Source organism: Echiichthys vipera (genome assembly GCF_963691815.1).
Source record: "Echiichthys vipera genome assembly, chromosome: 19".
Lineage (NCBI taxonomy): Eukaryota > Metazoa > Chordata > Actinopteri > Perciformes > Trachinidae > Echiichthys > Echiichthys vipera.
The window spans coordinates 14,973,360-14,997,391 of record NC_139844.1 but is presented as its reverse complement, the minus strand read 5'-3'; the positions used below and the strand labels follow the sequence as shown (position 1 = coordinate 14,997,391).

The following is a 24,032-nucleotide window of genomic DNA, read 5'->3' as shown; positions in this document are numbered from 1 at the left end:
TGTCTTTGCTTCAGAGCTTGCATATTGTTAAGAAAACTATAAAGGTGGGGGGAATTTCTTCCTTTTCACATATTGATTAATAAATGAAGTACCAGCCCTTTCTGAATGAAGAAAAAATACTAACATGATAGTAAGAAGAATAAGAACTGTGTTGCCTTTAAGCTGCAATAATATAATAACTTGCTGGTCATCATCACATCCAGAGATCCACCCTGAATGTGACCAAACGTTTGTCTATTTGGACCTGAGAATTTGGCAAACTTCTGTTGAGATTCACGTTGAGATCCGATTGTTTGTGTGTTAATGAGCATTCAAGACTTTTTAAATATGCTTCAAACCTGCATGTATGTGTTCAAAATGTAGCCTTGCCATGCTGGGTATAAAATGAACACTCTAGAAGTGACAAAGTGATGAAAATAGAGGTTTTCTTTGCATACAGTGCCTTTTCCACTGTATTACGAGTCTGTCTTTATCTCAGAAGAAAAATATGCAACAGAGAGTAAAACTAATTCCTTCAAAGCTCAAAAAACTACAGGTTACAGGTAACTCATTGAAGGACTGTGCTTAAGAACAATCACTTAAAACCGAAGTTAGGCCCTTGGTGCAGTTCCTTTAACTGTGATGTGAAACAATACGCAGAGTTTCCACTTTGCTTGTAGAAGAAAACGTCTGCCAATATATTGACTGATTTGACTTTATAAAGAGTTGATTTCCGTGACACTGAGTGATTGTTTAGCCCGGGGCACTATGATAAGTATTGCTTAAAGGCGATTGTGGATCAGAGAAATTAGCTGAGGCATGCTTGAACAAGTGGTGGTTTAAACACACCTGACACCTCAATCGTTACAAGGCCCCACCATTGACTAGCATAGTTTTTGCATTACTGGATCATGGAAAAAGGAATACTCCACTGTTTTATTTTGCTCTTTTACCTAATCTATATATTTAATGCTTCAAGTAATTACCATTGCAAAAAGGAGCCATCAGTCATATGCATCTTGTTCTCTGGTACACTTTGTCAGGCAAGTAGAACTGTTTGCATCAACTCCAATACAAATATTTGCATGCTAAAATGTTAGCAAACCAATGCTAACTATGGACACATGGCTGGTTAGCGTCACAGAGTTTGCAACGAATGCTGGGTGTTGTAGGAATGTTTGAAACAATACTTGAGTTTGACTGTAAACAGTGGAGTATTCCTTTAATCAAGGGCAGACAAATAAATCAGTGATATGAAGCCATTTATAACAGATGGCACAGTAAATGAAACGATTAATTAAAAAAAAAAAAAAAATAATAATAATAAAGAAGAGAAAAATGTGCCGGTGACAACCAGCTATGGCAAATTTGTTTTTTAGGAGAAATATTAAGACCACAGGAAAGTCAAAAAGGTAAACAGGACAAAACGTAAAGATACCTGTTGGCAACAAGACAAGGGGCCCACCTTTCATCATGTACCAATAAGCAAAAAAGGCAATACAGGATGAAGAGCCATGAGGGGAAGAGTGGATGTGCTGGGCCAGTGTTTGATTTTTGATTTGGAATAAACGGTATAAATAGGGTTGGTTAATACTAGTTACACATTGGTGGAGATCTTGTACTTGGGAGACATGTTATTATGGAACCAGATGAAACTAAAAATGACCCCCATGGTTTTGGGTATACGCTCGTCGTAGGCAAACGTCATGGCCTCGTGCAGCGGGACTTTGACCACCTCGATAAGCTCTCCCTCCCGTGGCTCACCTCCGCCTGCGCTCACGCAGTTGTCGTCAGACACCTCAGCATAAAACATGGTCTGCTTGGAACCTGTTACGCCTACGCCTGACCTGTAGGGGAGGATAAGAGAAGGGCAAATTAACCGGTGTCCATGTATGTGTTTGCAATTGTTGCTTATGTTTTTACACAGGGCTGGATGGCGTTTAGATAAATCAATACTGGATATAATATGATTGAATCTAAGTACTGATGCAATGTAGACTTCAGTTATAAGTCTACATATGAAGCCATCTTTGAATGCTGGTAATAAGCAACATACATGAAACATCAGCATTTCCGTGAATTTCTTTGCCATTTAAACCAGACTGACCTCGAGCTGCCTACTCTCAGCACAGACACCACTCCATGAGCTTCCTTCAAAACCACCCTCATAGGGGTCCTGAGGGTTAAGACGATACCTATCTCTTCAATGGAAGCAGCCCACACATAACAACGCTCATAGACAACACCAACAAAACCAGAGGAGGTGTTCAGGTCAAATCAAAAACATAGTTTTAAGAGCTGTTAGTCAAAGCTGTCCAGGTGCTGCTGTTTAATGTGGGACTGTTCATTTTCAACTTTAAACTTCTGTGTCATAATATAGAGAGCTTAATAATAGGTTGATAAAGATAGATGATTCTTAACTTAATAAACGTAGTTCCTCTTCTTCAGTGCAATTTCTTATCATTATCCTCTAAAATTCCCCAACTTTCAGTCAGGTTTAGGTTTTTGAATCTCGATACATTTCCACCAAAGTATTTTTTTTCAAACTGGAATCATTAAATGTTTTCTTTTGCATCATTCAGACAGTGATACTCCAGACAAAATGTAATTAACTCACTCCAGATTGCTCTGTACTAGCCAGTTCACTGTTTAGCCCACTTCTGACCTTTACAAATTACAATTAAAAAGACCTTTAAAAATCCTGGAGATTCAGTAGCGATTCAGAGGAGGACGAGGTCTGGAACCAGCCTACATCCTCAATATAGTGCTGCACAAAGTTTCTGTACAAATTTTCTTTGGAAACCTTTCAGAACTCAACTGTGAAGGACTTCACATCGTTTAAAGCCTGCAGGGGTTAGTGTTTAATGCATAAAAGGTTTTGAAAGGACTGTCAGTCTTTTAAAGGTGTTTCTAATACTACCTGGACGTGACTGTCAGAAGTCAAACTAACACTAACACTGTCCATCCGTACCGTGCCCAAGCACGTTTCAAGGCTAAAGTCTAGTTTGTTTGCCCAGTGTGAGTGCAACCGTACCGCACCTAGGAGCGGTATGCTAGCCGTCCACGGCCCGTTTGGGAGAGGTGGGCTTTTGTAAAGCACGTTTGCACATGTACGAGCACAAGCATGCGCACAAGTATGAGCACGAGGACGAGAACGAGTACCCTAAAGCACAGGGTACGATACGGAGGGACAGTGTGAGTGCGCCCTAAAGAAACAAAGCTGCAAATGTGGGTTATTTCAGGTTGAACATAGCTCAAGGAGGTTCAGAAATTATAAATGAAAGCGATGCAAAATAGGACAACAGGATATTAATTGTTAAGGGACAAGACGTCCAGAGGGAGGGGCAGCCGGTGGCTGAGTGATTAGAGCAGTCGCCCCATGTAAAGAGGCTGAAGGTCCTCGAGGCAGCGGCCGAGGGTTCGGCGCTGACCTGCGGCCATTTGCTGCATGTCTCCCCCCATCTCTCTCTTACCCCATGTCCTATCCGTCCTATGTAATAAAGGCTGGAAAACTGCCAAAAAATAATCTTAAAAAAAAAAAGCCCATGTCCATGTCTTTAAACTTATCTGAGTTGGGAATGGACAGGTTATAAGTAAAATGCCTTTATCAACTTGATTCACAAATAGTGTTTCTTAACTTGTGGTATTTCCTAAATCTAATGTGCCCTGAGCTAACCTGTAAGAAGTAATCCTCTTCAGTTTAGAGGCAGGTACATCGTAGCCGCACTCCTCCAGCACCTCCTGCCGGGCGATCTCCTCCAGAGAGAGGTTGGGTTTGTCCACCAGCCCGGCGCAGAGCTCGTAGGTGACCCCAGCCGAGGCCGGTGGCCACTGAGAAGAGCTCTCCCCCTCTGAGGCCGACTGGCCCTCCTGAGACTCTGGGGCGGAGGCAGCGGCTTCTGAGGCGCCCTCCTCAGTTTTTTCAGCAGATTGAGACTGCTGCGTCTTGTTCCTTTCCCACTCACACATGTATACAGCTGGTGGAGAAAAAGATAGAAAATATTATTCTCATTACATTTTTCCTTAAATTGAAAACTAGAATTACCACTTTGCGGTTGTATGTCTCCGTGAAACAGTCAAGTTGCAGTTTAAATCCAAGCTGTGTGGATTTACATCTATATGCAGTGAAGACTTGAACAAATTTAATAAAAGGTATTACGTCTATGCCATCTCTTAATTATGTTATCCTATTTGCATTCGATTTTATTGAAATATTCTTATTAACAGAGTTCTTAAGTGATCTACCAAAATATTTTGTGAGGTTACAGTGACCTTTGACCTCCAAAATCTTATCACTTCATCCCCAAGTTCAAGTTGACATTTGTGAAGAAAATCCCCTCAGGGGTTCCTGAGACATCATGTTCAGAAGAAGGGGCCATACAGACAAGCCAAAACATAATGTCACTGGCCACCTCGGTCTCTGGCGCAGAGGCATAAAAGCATGTCTAAGGCACTGTAATACATCTAAAATAAAGGATGGAGAATATGTGTCTCATTTTACACAACACAGATACTTGTCTATTCATTGAATTAGCATCATCCCCTTAACTGTGAGGATTTGCTACTTTTTTTGCTTTATATTATTGTGAATTAAATATTTTTGGGTGGACTGTTTTTCAAACAAAAACAGCTACTGAAGAGGATTTTTCATTATTTTCTGACATTTTATAGATTATGATTAATCAATTAAACGGGAAAAGAATTGATAAACTAATTGTTGTAACAGTCGTTAGTTGAAGCCCCACAGGATGCACGCTAATCATTGAAAGCGTTCCTGTAACGGTAAAATGCTGACTGTAGCACCGTTGCTTCAACTGCAAATGCCAATTGGGAAATTCAAAAGTTAAGCACATGCAATATGATATTCAGAAATAATCATCCAGATATCAAATCCGTAAATCATCAGCTGGAAACAGCAGTGTTTTTATAACACAGGCTAACATTTATTGTGCCACATCAATAAGCTGACTAACATGTCGTACACTCCCTGTTTAAAAACAAATGAAGGTTGCAGAAAAACTGATTTCTTTCAGATAAAGGATTTTTTTTCCTCCAACAGCAATGAGAGAGGAGAGGAAAAAAATATATATATCAATGCCCAGACTTCCTTGAATTTAGCACACTGCAGTTTGATACAGTCCCTGGTGACTTCTAACAAAGGAGGTTAGGCTGCTTTGTAACGGGGCCTCTTGCGGCCTATTTATGAGTCTGCATTGTTACTAAGATCCAGTAGAATAAACAGGGATTGTAATGTACTGCCTTTTTAGTGAAAGTGCCCACAGAATATACAACAATCTAGATATAGCTGTGGGACAAGAGAGAAATGAATTAAGTCAGTCGCAGAGTAAAGTTCACTCTCCTGCTTTGTGCGGTGAAACGTACCTGGGCGGAACTGCTTGACGAGGACAAAACAGTGTGAGCTGGTGTTGAAGATCAGCACTGATACACTAGCGGGAAAGAGGAAAAAGGGTCAAGTTTAAATAAAATCAGACAACTTTTGCATCGAGTAAATCCATTTGATCAACTCTTTAAAAAACACCAGTTATTAAAGAAGAAGGCAGTACGAGTCAGGGCTTAATGGATTAAAACGAGTGTCCGGGGAACATTCAGCTTTTCGTGTTGTTTTGACCACAAGTATTAGGTATATTAACCTGAAATAATCTTTTTTTAACATTAGCCTGACAAAATAAGGAACCACTGAAACTATTATTGATCAGGTTGAGTTAGTTTCTCCACAAAGGATCATCCAAAGGCACCACTTTAAATCTAGTGTGTACCAGAAATGTGCTCATAGGCTTTTTTTTCGTAAAAAGTCATTCAGGACGAAAAAAGGAGAAAAGAAAATACTAATAGAATAAAAAAATTAGCACGGCACTAATCATTTTTTATTATTTTTTATTATTTACTACTTGCCTGTGCACACACTGTCTGCAGGGTCACACATTTTGGGCTTAAAATGTTAATTGAAAATGTGGTTAAAGTCTGAGTAAACCCAATGATCAAGGGACAGACTGCAGTGGTGTATGGCAAATGACAAAACCGTGTTGTTTTTCATTTAACTCCATCCACATCCGCACTAGGATACACCACTATCCTATTTCCCAGTGAGGCTCCATGATTGCAGTCGTTTTATCACCGGTGACCTTGCCTTGACTACAGCTGTCTGAATGGCACATCCAGTGTGCGCTTTGGGCTTCATGATGACGCGATGTTGTCCTTAAAACTAAAACTCCTTCAGACCTTGTTGGTTGTTTTCACTGGAATTGTATTTTATATGATTTCATATGACAAATAAATTGATTAATTGATTGAATTAGGTTATGCATAACCGTATGTGATAAATAAAATTTAATTTAAATAAAAATTGAAATGTGCTGAAGACTAAGTACTAAAAACCAAAATGAAATTAAAAATGATACTGAAACTAGAATGGCTACAAACCTTAACACTATTCTGAAATAAGAGGACCACATCATTCCAGATTCAACCGATGACTCCCAACAAGCCAGATGTGGAAATAAAATATGGCTTCACCACTGGCAACCAGTGAATTGTATATCACAGGTGGTTCACTGCTGTGTCTGTGAGTATGAGAGCGTGACTGTCGCTGCCAGTGGAGTCTTGAGGCCTGGGGTCGGTGTTGGGAAAGCGGATGTGTCTGAGGCGGCAGGAAGCCCTGCCCTATCTTTCCCATGGTGAATGGGAACCAGGACACGCTGTTACAACTCGTTCCTAGCTGCAGCGCCTAGGCTGATACTGATTTTATATCCATTTGCAATACAGATAATTCAAGTTAAAATTCCATGTATATTTTCAACAATATGTAAGAACGTAAGCTGATCTGAGGGCCAGTCATTTTAAGGCTGATCATGAGCCCATAGACTCACAGTGGGACCAGGGCTGTAGTCAAGACCAATTAAATCGAGTCCAAGTCAAGTCAAAGACCAACCGCAGTCCAGGCTAAGGCAAGACCGAGTCCAAGACCGAAGGCAGTCCGGGCCATAGTAAGGCCGAGTCCAAGACCAAAAGCAGTCCAGGCCAAGGGAAGATCCAGTCCAAGACCAAAAGCAATCCAGGCCAAAGGAGGATCGAGTCCAAGACCAAAGGCAGTACACGCCAAGGCAAGATCTAGTCCAAGGCCAAAGACAGTCCGGGCCAAAGCAAGATCTAGTCCAAGATCAAAGGCAGTCCGGGCCAAAGCAAGATCTAGTCCAAGACCAAAAGCAGTCCAGGCCAAAGCAGGATCAAGTCCAAGACCAAAAGCAGTCCAGGCCAAAGCAGGATCGAGTCCAAGACCAAAAGCAGTCCAGGCCAAAGCAGGATCAAGTCTGTGCAAAACCACAATAGGCAATAATGTCCAATGCTAATATAGTAATAAAGGAGTAAGGAGGGATCAATTAACAAGTTGATCTACCTTCTCACATCAAACTAATCAATGCATATAAAATAGGCAATGTTCTGTACGAGTGATCCTGCATCAGCAGCCAGGAACAACTTCTCAATAGCCGAGTCCAAGATAATTCAGAGTCCAACGAGGCACGAGACCATAAAAAAAAAAAAACAAGACAAAAACTAGAAGTCTGTAAACTGTGATGAATGTTTACGACAGTTTGGGTAATAATTTTAACACCAGCTATATTTAATGTCGAGTTCAAAGATCTCAGCAATTAAGTGAGGGAGTACAATGAGATTATCACTGATATAACCGTCCAGCAGTATGAAAGAAAAACCCAAGTTGTAATTTAACACAAATTGGGCAAAAGATACTTGAAACACAATATTGCTGTGTGGCCCTGGCAATAGCTTCTCAATGTGTGAGAGGAAAACATCAATTATTATTATTTTAAAGGCCTTGTTTTTCTGTAGCTTAGCCAGCTATAACCACTTGTTCGTCCACTTCTCTCATCCATCACTTCGTCATTTGCTCTCATCTCCTTGACAAAAAGGACACAGACCACCCTTTTCAATCGCTTCTCCCTTGAAAAAGTTAACAGAGCTTGACCTATCACTCCATGTCAATACTTTTGTCTTGGCGTTCATTAACAGATTGTGATGACCATTTTAAAGGAAAGTAGCCCCCAATTGTCAGGATGGTATACACTGAAAAAACATGACCTGTTTCCTTCCTTCAGCAGGTACACAGAATATCAAACATCAGAGCAATGAAAAACAAGTTTAGCCTACAGATGTAAAAAATAGTCTTGCGGGGGATATCGTCACTGAAAAGTACAAGTATGGATCAGATGATGTGGTAGATTTAGGCTAAAAGTGGGAGACACAGACCTGAGGCATAGAAGCTCTCCCTGAGGCAGGCCTGGGTCTTTTAGCGCTGTTCCACACCATTACTGCTGTTCTACAGCTTCCCGCTGAAGAAAAATGCTTTAATGGCTAAACCAAGAAGCAGGCTAAATGGATTCTCAGGACTTTTTATGCACCGTTAAGCTTTCTCTGCGGGGCTTCTGGCTGGACAGCGGGAAAACTGGCTTATAGACATATGAATAGGACCTAGGTGATGACTGGTATCAAGACACTATTACCAGATCTCTGTTGTTTAAGTAAAAAGCTGGGTTACGTGCTAGATAATGAATCTTCCGATACCAGAATTGAGGCAATGATGATGGTCATGACCAGCAACTCTAAAGGCAAATTTGTTCAATTTATTTTAATATTTTTTATATTTGTATTTGTATTATTATTATTTATTAACTCAAAAAATGCAAATGGCAATGCAATTTCTTGTGCTGACAATACTGGCTGTCATTAAATGTACTTTAAATAAGCACCAGTATGCAGACACTCCAATAAACACATAGCTGTCAAAATAACAAAGCAATGAGAGTTTGCCCAGCCTACAAATGTTTTTGTGAACTGCTTTCGTGGTGCTTTCTTGGGCCTTCAATATTGAATCTCTGCATTTTGCCTATGAGGCAGTTCTGTTAGCTTCATCGGACTTTGACCTCCAGTGCACACTTGAGGGTCAGGAACTTCCAGTTGAAGGCCGAGATCATCTGTGGATTTACCCATCTCCAGTCCCCTATGGTTAAAAGTTCGTCATGATGAGGGGTAAACTGTGGTGTGAGATTGATGGGCGGATTGGTGTGACGTCTTTGGTTAAGCCACCGGATTGTCATGGTGAAAGAAAAAATCTGAAGGTGGGGCGTTACCAATCTAACCTCCACCAGCCTTCACTTATGACTATGACCGCTGTGTAATACCTAAATCGATTAAATTGTGGATACAAGTGTCTTAAAGGAGAGAAGTTTCCATTACACTCCTCATCCTGCCCTCAAAGGAAAGTGTTTAGCTCAGAAGGAGGACTGGTTTAGAACAATTGCCCCTTCATGTTGACACACGCTAAATGTGAAAGTATTTTAACCTTGAAATCTCAAGAAAGAACTGGAGGACATGATTGGAGAGGAGGACGCCTGGGACACCTTGTTTACAGTGTTGTCAGTGGTCCAACAACCAGATAAGTGGTAGGAAAATGGATGGCTAGTGGAAAAACAGAAGTACAACTGAATGTCCACTAAGAGACCAACATCTTCAAGAACCACTAAAGCGTAAACATCTCCATTTGGTTTGTGAAAACAAAAACAATTCAGGAACAGGAAAAGGTCCAACTACCTTTTTCTTTTGCTAAATTAGACATTTTATCACAAATCTGTCTTCCACATTTTTTGCTAGGACTCCTTAAATGTGACACGTGTCCTGTTGAGAAGAAAATGTTATGCACACTTAAACAAAAATGCAAAACAGTCCTAGATCCTTTCAATACAGGCTAAGGGGAGAAGAACACTTTGCCAGAATGTCTACCTGGGGGGAAGCTGGATGTTCCCATGGGCTATTTTCTGTAGGAAGTACAGGTTGGAGGTTTACTGCTTTTGTCTCAGTGGAACTATTTTTCACAGGGACCTCTCTTTGGGGTCAGGACTAGAGGAAAGAGGGCTTAAATGACCTGAGACTTACCTCAGGGCATTATGGTACCCTGGGCAGAACGGGGAGTAGGAACTGGGGCTTTGACACAAAAGTGTGATATTTCTCTTACAGTGCCTCCTGTGAAGCTCAAGACATTTACAGCCGTTGCCAAGTAGAATAACAAGGCGCCAGTTCCCGAAAAACAAGGTCTGTTTTGGTTTGACTGCGCTCGGTATTTGGAATCTTTTAGAAATGCTTAAGAATAAAAATGTATACAAATGCCAAGAGGATGGCTACAGGTGAAAATACACACAAAAAACTGGCAAAAACGCATATAACATTTCTTTTACTGTGCACACAAGGTATGAACATATAACTTTAACATTACATATATATATATATTCCACAGTGAACCAGAAAGTCCACGCATGTTTAGTGACCATTTGTTTGTTAGAGAGACAAGACTTCTCTTGAAATGTCGGCATTGCAATAACTCACATTTTGGGACTATATCTCTATTCATGGCACAGTTTTGCACATTTCTGCAAAAAAAACTACCACTTCTAAAAACTGAACAGCTCTTTTGTTTTTATTCATATATATTGTTCATATTCTTTTCATACTTTTATTGTAATATTATTCTATTCTTTATTCGTGTATTTGAATTTGTTTGCATTACTTGCTTTTATTGTTCTTTTAATTTTCTCTTTCTTTGTTTATGTTATGCATTAATTAACCAAAGCTAAACTAACCCGGATTCTGATTTGTACAACAAAATATCGTGCAGGTCAAAATAGAGAGTAGATCAGATAGCATTTAGAGAATATAGAGTTTCAGAGATAGTATGGGCCAAGGTTGATGCAAATCAAGCTCCTTGGCACTCATATCAACAAATTCATCCTTGTTTGCTGAGCGCTAGATCATATTCAATACCTTAGCGACAAGCTCTTAGATTGCAAAATGTCTCCTCATATGGAGCTTTTCTATGTTTCAAAGCCATTTCATTGGCAGACATTCTTTGGGATGAAGTCTTGGCTAGTCTCTAGACCTATCTACATCAATATTTCCATTCTGAGTAAGGTGGTTTTATTTGTTAGCCCATTCTAAAAAAAATAAAGGTGTTGACGCCATCGATTTGTGCATTTGTGGTGTGTGTGTTTGTGTGTACACACACAGAATGAAAGAAAGAGTGAATAGGAGCACTCCTTCCATCCAGCAGCACAGAATAAAACATGTTTTTACCTATCATGGGTTCGCATGAAGTCCCAGGATTTCTTTGTGCCATTCTGTGAAGGAATAAGACAAAGCAAACAGCATAAGTTAATACAATACCTTTAATCCTCTGAAAATGTTGTTTGACAACTGAGTGAAACAAAAGTGTAAACAAAAAAGCGTGCATACAGTGTGTATTCAGTCAACCAAAACTTCTCACTCCCTTTGTTATAAGTGACTTGCATGACAGGATGTCAAATCACCGCTGATTTATTTAATAGGATTACTGTAGAGGCAATCAGCTGCTCCACAACTGATGCTTGCTTTGGCATGTTGAAGGCAAACCACACCCAACAAAAACATCTGCAGATGCAAATCAAAAAACCCCGTGCCTGCAACAAATATGACATAAAGCTGACCTTTAGCAACTGCAGTTCAGCGAAAACCATGTAAAAGAAAAATGCTAACCTGAATGGTTTTGATAATAGCAATTTGTGTTGCTCTTCCGTACGCCACCACTGCCGCTGCCAAATTCAATAAACAACTTACAGCAAACACTGGCAACAATGTGTGTTTTGTCACAGTTAGAAATTAGCAGCTTGGGGCCAAATGTCAGGGACATCCTGTGAATCACAAATCGGAAAAGTATCTAATTATGTTTTTCGTATGCTTTTCCTTTGAGGCCAAAAAGAGACTTGTTGCGGCCACCTTTCCGTCTGTGCTGGACTACTGTATGGTGATGTTATACATGCATGCATCTGCACAATGCCTACATATGCTTATTGTGTACCCTGGAGCACTGACATCTATCACAAATCTCAAAGCTCTTACTCATCATCTTTGTATGCTAGGGTCGGATGGTCGGCCTTGCCCGTCTATAGACTCAACCATTGGCATATTGTGATTTATAAGGCTGTTCTTGGACCGCTTCCTTCTTACTTATGGACCTACATCCTTCAAAAAAGTATGGGAGGTTATTGTCTTTGCTCCCGGGACGTATGTCTTCTAACTGTCCTTAAAGTTCATACTGAACTGGGAAAAAGAGTGATTAAGTTGGCTGCTCCCTCTGATTGGAACCAGTTACAAAAGCACCTGAATCTTTGGGAGGTAAATGAAATAAAATAAAAACAATGTGTCTGGTTAATGTCATTTATTGATTCTTATTCACTAATGCAGTGATTGTTTCTGCATCCTACGTCAGAAAGGACGCGCAATCCACACTACTAAACTAACTACTAAAACATATCCTGTAGTTATTAAAGCTAGAAGTTTAGAAGAATTAAAATTACAGAAGCTGTGGTTAAGTGCAGCAGAACCCGCCTTCAGTAAATTTCCAGCAGTGCAATCAACCCACAGAGGTAGGTGTGTGACCAGCACAAAATGCTCACTGGCACACGGAGATCTTAAATATGTGGGCAGTGCACAAACACATTGTCTGATTGTTGGCTCATCACTTTGCAGTAAGCGTAAAGATACATTAAAGGGAAACACCCTTATAGTGTATTTTAAGATTATTTTCATTCATGCTCGGGGAAGGGAGGGAAGGCGTTTGCACTTCACGGTGCAAAAATGTATTGAAGGTTAAATTAAAATTGTAGGGAATTAATCACTCATTCTCATTTCACTTTACTTTTAGTGTGAAGTCAATAAATAGCTTGTTCTCATCCACTGATATATAAAGTGTCTGCAGCTGTAACTCAGTCTGCACAAAGGACTGACTTCAGCCCACTGGTTTTAACTTGAAATCATAAAAATGAAATAGGCCTTTACGCCATTCAATCTATTTTTTCTAATCATATCACATCAAATCAGCATGTGTGAACTGAACTGAAATATAAACGTATTCCTCTCTCCACACTACATGCTGTATTAATATGGTGAAGTTGTCCTACATTTTCTATTGCCTGAGGTAAAATGTCCTTGATTAAAATTTAGACTGCACCTCCCGTCCGCACACACAAGCCCTTTCAGATGCAGGGATGACAGCTTTACCAGAACTGGCTTATTTCAGCTACAATAGATGTGCCTTCGTGTGTGAGTGTGTGGTGCAGTTTCAGTACCACCCAAGAAATGGAAGGAGGTGAAATGGCAAGCTAATTGCACTGATAGAATCAGACATAATAAATCTACTGTTGTGTCAACAGGGTCTGAGTTAGGATGAATCACTGTGCCAAAGATGCACGGAGAGCCAGAGCCGCACTGTGCAACTTTAAGATTTCTATCAACAAGGGAACAACCTCTCACACAGCTTTCAATTCCAACGGGGCCTGGAACAATCCTGAGCAGACATCACTGGAATCTAATTCTACAAACAGTACGATACTAATAATATTAATGTAGCGTAATCTTTATCAGCAACTGTGCAGAAATACCAGGTTTAAGCAGAATGAATAGACACGCAGAAAAGATTATCCAGTACAGCCCTAATGCAAAATACGCTAATGTTGTTGAATATCACAATAACAATATTACTTATGATGAATCTGATAACTGATATTAAGGTTCACTCAGTTTTGTCTTTTTGCAACAAAATGCTTGTTGAATTTAAAAAACTTAAAATGATTTCCAACTTATTATTTATCGACAGACCTTTTACCATTCATCCATAAAAACTACTCTTAATCACATTTTCAATACAGCTTCTATTGTACAACAGAGTCTGGGTAAAGAAACTACAAAAATAATTAACTTTTGAGAAGAATCCTCAAAATCATCTCAACAAACGGTCAAACGACCAGGCGGTGCATGACCTAACAGGTCACGACCACAGGGCCTCAATGTGAAGCCAAGCTAGCATAATGCAGTTCATGCATCATTAACTATCGTGTTGTGGTGTAAAATAAGAGCATGTAGGTTTAGTTATGCTAGTGCTTTGGTATCAGCTTTAAAAAGCTATTACATCAGGTCAACGATAAAGGCTTACTTTAGCTCCTCTTAGATGATCCTAATTATTGACTGCAAACAACTGACCTCAGTCTAAAAAAACTAAATGTGTCATCATTTATAACACACATATTAATCAATGTAGCATATTTCTCTTAAGCTGTTGTGCAGTTATTAACTGTAGTTTTGATGTATTTTTTTCAAACTTTTGCAAAAGTTAAAGCAGGTTGTGTGGTGGTTAGCACTGTGGCCTCACAGCGAGAGGGTTACTGGTTCACATCCCGGCTGGGGCCCTTCTGTGTGGAGTCTGCATGTTCTCCCTGTGTCTGCATTGGTTTTCTCTGGGTTCTCCGGCTTCCTCCCACAATCCAAAGACATGTACGTGTTAATTGGTGACTCTAAATCGCCCGTAGGTGTGACTGGTTGTCTATCTCTGTGCGTCTCTATGTGCCCTGCGATAGACTGGCGTCCTGTCCAGGACGTACCCCGCCTCACACCCGATGTCAGCTGGGATCGGCTCAAGTCCCCCCCGCGACCCTGATAGGGACAAGCGGTTGAAGATGGATGGAAAAGTTAAAGCTGACAGAAAACTAATCACCAACCACTTTCACAATTTAAATTCATTAAATCCTCATACATCATCGTCAAAGCAAAAAAAACTAAATATTAGCTGATTTTCTTTTCCAATCTGATGATTTGATGCTTGTCTCTGTCATTTATGTGAAAAGATGTTCCGTAAAAGAGATGGAAAATGTTGCATTTATTCATATTAAGTTAAAACCAACACTGCAGGAACTTATAGACTAGGAAAAGATACTTGGTATCTGCTGTTTTGAGGTCTTTCTGGCTGCCAGCCATTAGTATGTCACCGACACCATCATAACTCCTCGCTGTGGAGTCATGTCATTAAAAGATGCTCTGCACACGCTGTGGACAGTCTACGGGTGTAATTTCTCTCACAAAAACCTGTCATGTCAACAGTGTGCAGAGTCTTACACGCCACCATTCCTCCTTGATGCCAAGCCAGCCACACTCCTCTCACTTTTTTTTGGGTAAAAGAAAAACTAGTCCGGAGGCGTGTGTGTGTGTGTGTGTGTGTGTGTGTGTGTGTGTGTGTGTGTGTGTGTGTGTGTGTGTGTGTGTGTGTGTGTGTGTGTGTGTGTGTGTGTGTGTGTGTGTGTGTGTGCGTGCGTGTGTGATAAATCACTTGTCGTGACTGAGGCGGAGATGCACTTCTGGTGGCTGGTTGTTTTGTAAAGCGTGCTTGTTAAATAATGTATGAGACAGAGCTTTTTTTTCCGTCAATGAACCTTTTCCAGGTAAATTGTGGGGTATACGCTAGAGCTGTCCTGCATATATATGTCATGATGCTTATAGTTAGAAACATAATAGTGTTGCACTGTGCGCTGTATATCGCATTATATTTTGCATTGAAGATAACTAAGGAAAATTTGGAAATATATACACCAATAAAAATGTAGCCATGTGAATAAATGGGAGTATTGAGAAAACAAATATATGATGAGCAGTTCTGAAACATTAGAGGCAATGTTTTCCACATCTTATTTGAAATGATGATATAGGATACCGATTATTTTTGGCAGATTTTTCGTTTTTCCTTCCATCTGATGAAATGTAACAGTTTAATAATCACAAATAATACAAAAAATTAATAAGGGATTCGATTTCTCAGCCGTCTAAGCAACTATTAAAAACAAAATCAACAAAATTACAAGGTTAGTATTTTGTTTTTTTTAAGTTATGTTTAATTTATTCTATAATTCTATCACAATCTATTATATTTTGAACAAAAACAAACACAGATAATTGAGGGTACATGATAGTTAATAGTAGTAATAGTACAGGTCTCAAAACTATCCTGAAATATGTTTTTTTGTTTGTTTGTGTCACTGTCACAGGACAAATGGCCGTAATCAAAGTGATTGAAAAAAATAATATCAATCATAATTATAACAACTTTGTTTACTCATATTACACGCTCTCTGCGCAGACACATGTGATGAGCGTGCACTAAACCAAGCAGATGTGCCTGCGTGATAATCGGCTTAACCTGCTCATGTGGTGGCCGATGGCGATCATTTAAAAATAGCAAAAATGGGTCTACCTCTAAATGTAATTACTGAATTTCAATCACTTACAATGGCTGTAATCTGAACTGTGACTTTGTAAAATCACATGTAAAATGGGTGTTTTAGCTGAAAGTTGTCTTCCTTAACTTTACCTCCACACAGTTCAAGGTTTTCTTGAGGCTGGCACTTTCAAATTTATCCACTCTTTATTTCTTTTAAGAGTGAAAAAAACCCAAACAGGCAAGAATTGAGAAAAAAAGATGCATTTTCAGATTTGGACGCTTTGACAGAACTTGACATTAACTTTTTGAGACAAGTAAATGTACTTACTTACTTTTCCAGACACAAAAAAAACACATAAAAGCCTCCCTCGACTCACTGTCTATTCAGCAGCTACGTTACGGGTGTCTAACGAATGCTGAACGCTAGCTAGCTTAGTCACTTACTTGGAAGTCAAGTTGTAGCCCCGACACATGTATTGTAACGTATCTTGGGTAAAAATGTATACATTTCCATTTGGAATTCTGAATGTATTAATTTAACTAAACAGCCAAGTAATGAGTGGTACAAAGGGTGAAAACACACAGTACTTTCTTTGTATATGACTTTTAACTGGTCCGGTAGGGGAAGTAAATCTCTCTTCCATGAGAAGAGACAAGCCTTAATGTTGAGGCCTGTTCGAGTAGGCGTAGAGACAGGAAGAGTGTCATGTCCTTACTGCATAAATGAGAGCTACAGCTTTTCAGAGATTTCTGGTAACAGCAGATGGTGGAAGGTGAGAAAAGCTGAAGGTAAAAAAAAATATTAAAAAATCACTTCCATTCATTCAGAAAAGCGACAGACAAAAGTAACTCGACCACAGTGATCCCAGGGAGGGGGGACAGGTTTTTCCAAACAGGATGTTGCGAAAATGTAGCCTTAATGATTTTTTGGACTTTTATTTCGTTAATTTATTATAACAGTTGAAGAATGACAGGAGAGGGATGAAAGAGGACTCCATACAGCAGGTTAGATTCAAACCCGGGCCACTGTCAAGGACTGAGGCTTTACGGGGTGCACGCTCTACCCGGTGAGCGAGTGGCCGCTCCATGGTGTTAATATTGAACACCCATCTTGATTATGGTCTAGTTTGTTTACAATAATCATACAGTCATCACTATTAATTTGGAGATGATTGATGACAGTCGTACACCCAAAAGATTATTTCTTTTCCTGCAACGACATACTGTACGAGGTAAAAACTACTCATGCACACACACATATTTCCTCTTTAGTGTCCTGTCACCACTCACAGATGGTGGGGTGCCCCTCATTACTCGGGCCACTTGCTGAGAGAAGGGGGGCGGGGACAGCCTGAATGGCCCAGGGGAGACGGAGAATCATGGCCGACATGGATTACGACAGAGAGATTAGCCCATGGGGAGAGGGAGAGAGAGAGAGAGAGAAAGAGGAAGAGAGAGAGAGAGAGAGAGAGAGAGAGAGAGAGAGAGAGAGAGAGAGAGAGAGAGAGAGAGAGAGAGAGAGAGAGAGAGAGAGAGAGAGAGAGAGAGAGAGAAACAAAAAAAAGAGAGAGAGGGAGAGAGAGAGAGGAAGGGAAGCAGGGACAGGCTACACAGGACCTTGAAATTAATGTGGTCCCTCTGGCTTTGGGCATCAGAAATGACAGACTCCTGTGTGAATGGCTATTGTAGGGAGGGATGTATAGTCTTTAGGTGCTTAAAGTCTAATAACCATCACACATGCACACACCTCCATACACTATAAAGCCGGCAGCTGCAGCAGAAAGAAAGAAAAAAATTGAACTATCGTCCTCAAATACAATAGCCCTCTTTGAATCTCAACATGTGCTCTCCAGTTTTTTTTTTCTGGTTTTAGCTTCACTCCGTCTTCTGGCGAGCCTGAACAAAGACAGCAGGACTATCATACACACATTACAACCAGTGAACTAATCAGAGTTTAAAAATGACAGACAAAAAGCATCCGCACCTGCACAAAGTGATCGACCAGTTGCGGTGAAATTACAGATCTGCAGCTTTAAAAACAACCTGCTAAGTGGTTCCTATCCACCAGGGCCAAATCCAGTGTCAAGGACACACTCCTCAAGTACAACAAACCCATGTGACTGTGTCCTCGGGTGAAATCCACAGAAAGCATGGAGACCTCAGATCACATCAAGTCAGCTTACATGTTGGTGTCCCTCCAATGCAAACTGACTGAGATACAACTTTGAACTGACCACAGCCTGTTTTTGATTGCTAAAGTGGTTTTTAATCGCACAGTCTTTGACATTTGTGTGATATCATTATTTCAATTTAGACATGTCCCGATATAAGCATTTGAGATTACCATTATTGTCATCGCTAATCAGAGAACTTATTATTCACTGTGGAAGGAAAACGACAAACAAGCATTCTTTTGGTCCTGCAAATAAAACAAGTCAGCCTACATTATATTAAAAATAGAGGGTTCAGCTCGTACTCAAAGAACTGGAGTTACATCCAAGTAACTACTACATATCCACACACGTAAACAATAACATAACTACTCTCGAACAAGTGCAAACTGTTTTGGTCCAGCTTTGTAACGTTGCATTCACTAGTTTTTTTCCCCTTGACTTGAGCATAAAGGGGTGGATGATTATCTCTAAGATGTTGGAACATATTGTATTCAAAGTGTTGGACACTTTGCAGTCACACTTCGATGGCATGTTTTGCAATTTGTACATTATTATATATGTGAAGCTATACATTGACTATGTTGACATTCATGCACCCAAATTTTGTGATGTAAAAACAAAACTGCAATCTTCAGATGGTGTTCAATATTCCACATCAGATTTTCTGTGAAATGTGATCCTAGTATTGTTGTTATCAATCTAGAATTTGTTGTCAATAAAGGTAAATATTGAATTTTCAAGTTAATTTCAACTTAAAGTTTGTATTTTCAGACAATTTCAGAATTTTTTTAAACAAACTAAATGTTCTGCTGAGAGATGACTCAACTCATTAAAGAATCACTGTTGTGTAGTTGATGGAAAATTGATCCTGTGTGTTATGCTTTATAGTATATTTGTGTCTATTAAGCTGTGGTTGTTTCTTCTCAAATAATAAAACAATTTGACGCATGTTGAAATTAGTATAACAAAACAGTGAAGTTAACTTAGTTTGTTTTATATTTTCTACTACTTACGTGAAAACTTTGAACCAACTATTCAAGGTATTAAGGTTACTTGTGTTTTGTTGTTAAGTTGAACCAGCGTGAGTTGTTGAACCAGCGTGATTTGTTTTACAGCGTGAATTCCACTGTTATTCATTACATCAGATAAAAATGTTGACTGGGTGAAAGAAGAACTTCAATAACTCATTTTGTTAGGCTAGATTTCAACCCACAGGTAATAAATGATCATACTGAATTAATGCCCTTAATCAAGGTTTTAAAACATGCAGGCAATCCTCTTTCCACCTACAGAAACACTCATTCATCAGGCTCATTCAAACTCATTCTGTCTATAAATAACTATTCACATGAGAAAATGTGTGTTTTAAGATCATAATGGAGCTCATATTCATTGAAGGAGTACCGGGGCCACTGGCTGTAAGCTATACAAAATAAATAATTCCAGATGAATAATTCAGATCATTATCATGAATAAATGGAAGGTAATTATCCTGCTCCAAGTAGAAACCCGTGATTCAACGTAAGCACTAGGCAACATAGATAAGAGGGGTTTCCCGGAGTCAACGAGGGACAATCACCTGCTTTGTGGAGAGAGCCGAGGGAGAGAAGACAAAACACTAGTAAACACTAATGATGAAGAGAGCCTCTCACGCATGACATTACCTACTTTATAGTGTGTTTCTGTGTGTGTGAATAGGTTTTTCGGTTAGTGACCAGTGGCTTAGCTGCAGATGTACCGATAGACATAAAAGGTTTGGAGAAGAGATGCTCCCTCGGTGTGACTGAAAGGCCTTTGTGGGGAGTCCCTGAGCAGCCCCTCCCGAGCTGCACAGGAGAGGTGACGAGGATGAAAGGGAGGACGGGACAGAGAGGGAGTCCACCATCATCTCTTTTGTTGTCCATCTGCTGTCTTAGCCGTTCCGCCATTCTCTTGACAAGCTTACCCCCCACCCCCAACTGCTGTCACAGGTGTAAACCCCAGTAGGAAAAAAAAAAAAACTCCTCACTGAGCTCCCCTCAACATGAGTGCCTTGGTACTTGAGTTTTCTGATTAAATTGAAAGCAGCACCACAAAAGAGCACCTTCAAATTAAACATAGTTGCAGTTTCTTTATGTTTAAAAGGTATTTTCCACTCTGCACATTGAGCATTGTTTCCAGCTCTAGAGTGAACAAAATAGCCTTTATCTTGCATGTACTAATGACATGAACTTTGCTTCACGATTTAGATTAGGTACAATTAAATCTTCCTATCATCTACAGGGTGAGTAATGCGTTTTAACAGTACCAGAATAACATCTTCTGAACCACTGTCACTATCCTGAGAACAACAAAAGCCAAGTCTATAACCCAGGAATAGAGAAACTGCACAAATATTTTGAAACCTAAAAATAAATTCATCTTGGACTGCAGCCGATGTTTGGGTGAGGAAGCATTTCTCACTTTGCTGGAGACCATCAGGACACACAGTCATCACACTTTTCTCTTAGCAGGAAGATTTAATAAAAAAATAAAAAGATTTCTTAATAAACCTATAATCACAGACAAATAACGAGCATAACACTGATTTAGAGTCATGCTTCCGGATCCCATACCTGTCAGTATTCAGTATGCAGTTAATACTATTGAGCATTAGGCCACAGAGGCAGCTACAATATCAAATTTGAGATAAAAACTTGCCAACATGACCTATAGGCGGTTTAAATCGATCGATAGATGAATGAATAGATGGATGGATGGATGGCGTGTATTTGTGCACCTATATATCCTAGAATTAATTCTGGATATTGTTAAAAAATTAAGCTACTAATACCAGTATCATTTAATTGAAACAGATATCAGTAATAGAGTTCTTTATTTTATATTTTTTAAGTTTTTGGTGGCATCCCAACACAACAAACTGCCAAATCTCACCGCGCTCTACTGTATGGGTTGTGGCTGCTGCCGTAGTAGGCCTATCGCACACTGCATTAAATCAGAGAAGGATTGCGGTGATTGGCTGCAACCACACAGATAGTAATGTATTCATAGATCACAATACAAAAAGGACTGAATGCAGATCACGTTTGACAGGAGTTTTTTTATACTACTGGGTTACGTATCGATATCCAGCCCTACCTAGAACAGACTGATAATATATGAATGTGCCAAAGTAGGTCTAACCAAGACTACTGACTCCATTCAAGAAGCACTACAAAAGCATATAAGCACTGATGTTTTATACAATTATATCAACATTTAGATCACTAAGTGATCGCGTGACAATGCATTTGCCAATGTGTCTAAATACATTAGAGGAAATTAACATCTACAACAACTCCCATCTCCTGCATGAGACCGTAGGCCCTTAAGCAACAAACTCTCTACCGCAGGTCCTTCATCCTGATGGCAGTCAAATTGTACAATAACATACTGTAACACCGATGTTTCTGCCACTATCACTCACCACACCTATTTATATTCATATTCCTGAGCAATATGCATCATGTGTTTATTGACCCTAATTGTACAAATGTGGTGTGTAGTGTATATACTGTATGTAATCTTTTATTTCTTTTTTTTAATCATTGTTCTCTATTTTGTTCTCTATTCTGTAAAGTGCATACTTTACATATATACATATATATATATATATATATATATATATATATATATATATATATATATATATATATACATATATATATATATATATATATATATATATATATATATATATATATATATATATATATATTCACTTATAAAGGACAAAGAGATTTACACCTTTAAGTACTCTGACAATAAGTGTTTCATGTTATACACTCACTGGCCACTTTATTAGGTGCACCTGTCCAACTGCTCGTTAATGCAAATTTCTAATCAGCCAATCACAGGGCAGCAACTCAAAGCATTTAGGCATGTAGACGTGGTCAAGATAATCTGCTGTCGTTCACACAGAGCATCAGAACGGGGAAGAAAGGTGATTTAAGTGACTTTGAACGTGGCATGGTTGTTGGTGCCAGAGGGGCTGCTCTGAGGATTTCAGAAACTGCTGATCTACTGGGATTTTCACACACAACCATCTCTAGGGTTTACAGAGAATGGTCCCAAAAAGAGAAAAGATCCAGTGAGTGGCAGTTCTGTGGGCGCAAATGCCTTGTAGATGCCAGAGGTCCGAGGAGAAAGGCCAGACTGGTTGGAGCTGATAGAAAGGCAACAGTAACTAAAATATCCACTGGTTACAACAGAGGAATGCAGGAGAGCATCTCTGAACGCACAACACCACCCACTTTCTAGCAGATAGGGAACAGCAGCAGAAGATCACACTGACACTTTATTAAGCACCAGGTATGCCTAATAAAGTGGCTGGTGAATGTATATATTTCTATATACTATTGATGTAACTGAGCTGCCATAACATGTGAATTTCCCCTGTGGGGATCAATAAAGTTAATTTATTCATTTATAAAGGACAAAGAGATCTAAACCTTTAAATACTCTGACAACAAGTGTTAAATGTTATATCCTGGATGTGTATTTTCACTGTAGAGTTGTAAAAACATTTAGGGTAGCTTTAACTTCAAAAGGATCCACATAGAAATGAGTATCTTAGCTCAGTGTCAAGTCCTCTGACCTACAGACACCAACATTCATATAGGAGTCAACAAGTTTCACCTGACCTGCTATTTAGGAGGAAAAACATGTTTCCTTGTCACGTGTTAACAACGACTCCTCACACTAATGTAAATCATGTGTTAACGTGATGCTCAATCTAAAAAAAAAAAAAAAACCTCTTCAGCTACCTAGCAACCGTTAGCATCTTAGCTTTTAATAGCTGTCTCTCCGGTTCTCACGTCAAACGTAGAAACACACTGCACATGAAAACGAAGCCAACACGGTTGTTTAGTCGTTGTAGTTAAAGTAAAAACAACTGTTGCTGTCCACGTTTTGTTGTTTAAGGTCAGTTTTAGCCTCCATGTTATGCTAGTTAGCATGCTAGCTGCACAAATGAATGGGGGGTTGGGTTAGCCTACAGCATCTGCCGTTATCACACTCAATAATCCCTCACCTGGTTGTAGTGCACCCTCAGCGGCTTCAGGTAGTCGGACTCTGTGCACGGAGTGACTTCAATGGTATTAATCTCTTCCATAGTTTCACACTTGGAGCTGGATTGTGATGCTCGCCGATGGTTGTCTGTCACCGCACACATACACTGACAGTACAGGAATGTCTACGGAAGCCGAGAGACGACATAAGACTGACCTGCGAAGGCAGTTCATCTCTTTAGACTGTACACTGATGCAGGCTTTGGATCAGTTTCAGCTACAACTCTACACCCACTTGACACCGTATATCATTCAGCCCTCAGATTTATTACAGGCCTAGGTGGAGAGATTATATCTCCACACTGGCCTGGGAACGCCTCGGGATCCCCCAGCTAGAGCTGGTTAATGTGGCCCGGGAAAAGGAAGGTTGGGGTCCCCTGCTAAAGCTGCTGCCCCCGCGACCCGACCCTGTATAAGCGGTTGAAGATGAGATGAGACACTCATCACTGTGTCCTGTATTCAAAAGCTGAATATATCTAAAAGGCGTGATAGACACATAGGATTATATTTGTTTTCTAAGCTCTCACTGGTCTCTTACCATCCCATATCAATTATTAAGTATATTTCAAGGCAAGTCTCCATCATACACACACACTCAAAGGGCTGGCTCACACTGCAGGTTCACTTGGCTAATACAAAATTAGGAAAATTTTGCTGTTCTTTAAAGATGCACCAATCCGGGTCGATCCA

At 39.8% G+C, this 24,032-nt stretch overlaps 1 protein-coding gene across 1 annotated transcript; it reads right to left on the bottom strand.

Moving 5' to 3' along the window:
• Window positions 1-1,576: 1,576 nt before the first annotated feature.
• Window positions 1,577-23,417, bottom strand: nudt14 (nudix (nucleoside diphosphate linked moiety X)-type motif 14; the record flags this gene model as incomplete). Its single annotated transcript, XM_083934634.1, has 5 exons — window positions 23,306-23,417; window positions 11,137-11,180; window positions 5,362-5,426; window positions 3,656-3,956; window positions 1,577-1,826 (listed from the first exon to the last, which is right to left on the bottom strand). Exons 1-5 carry the CDS (start codon window positions 23,384-23,386, stop codon window positions 1,577-1,579), a joined length of 741 nt encoding a protein of 246 aa, XP_083790760.1. The 5' UTR covers window positions 23,387-23,417.
• Between the last annotated feature and the right edge of the window lie 615 nt (window positions 23,418-24,032).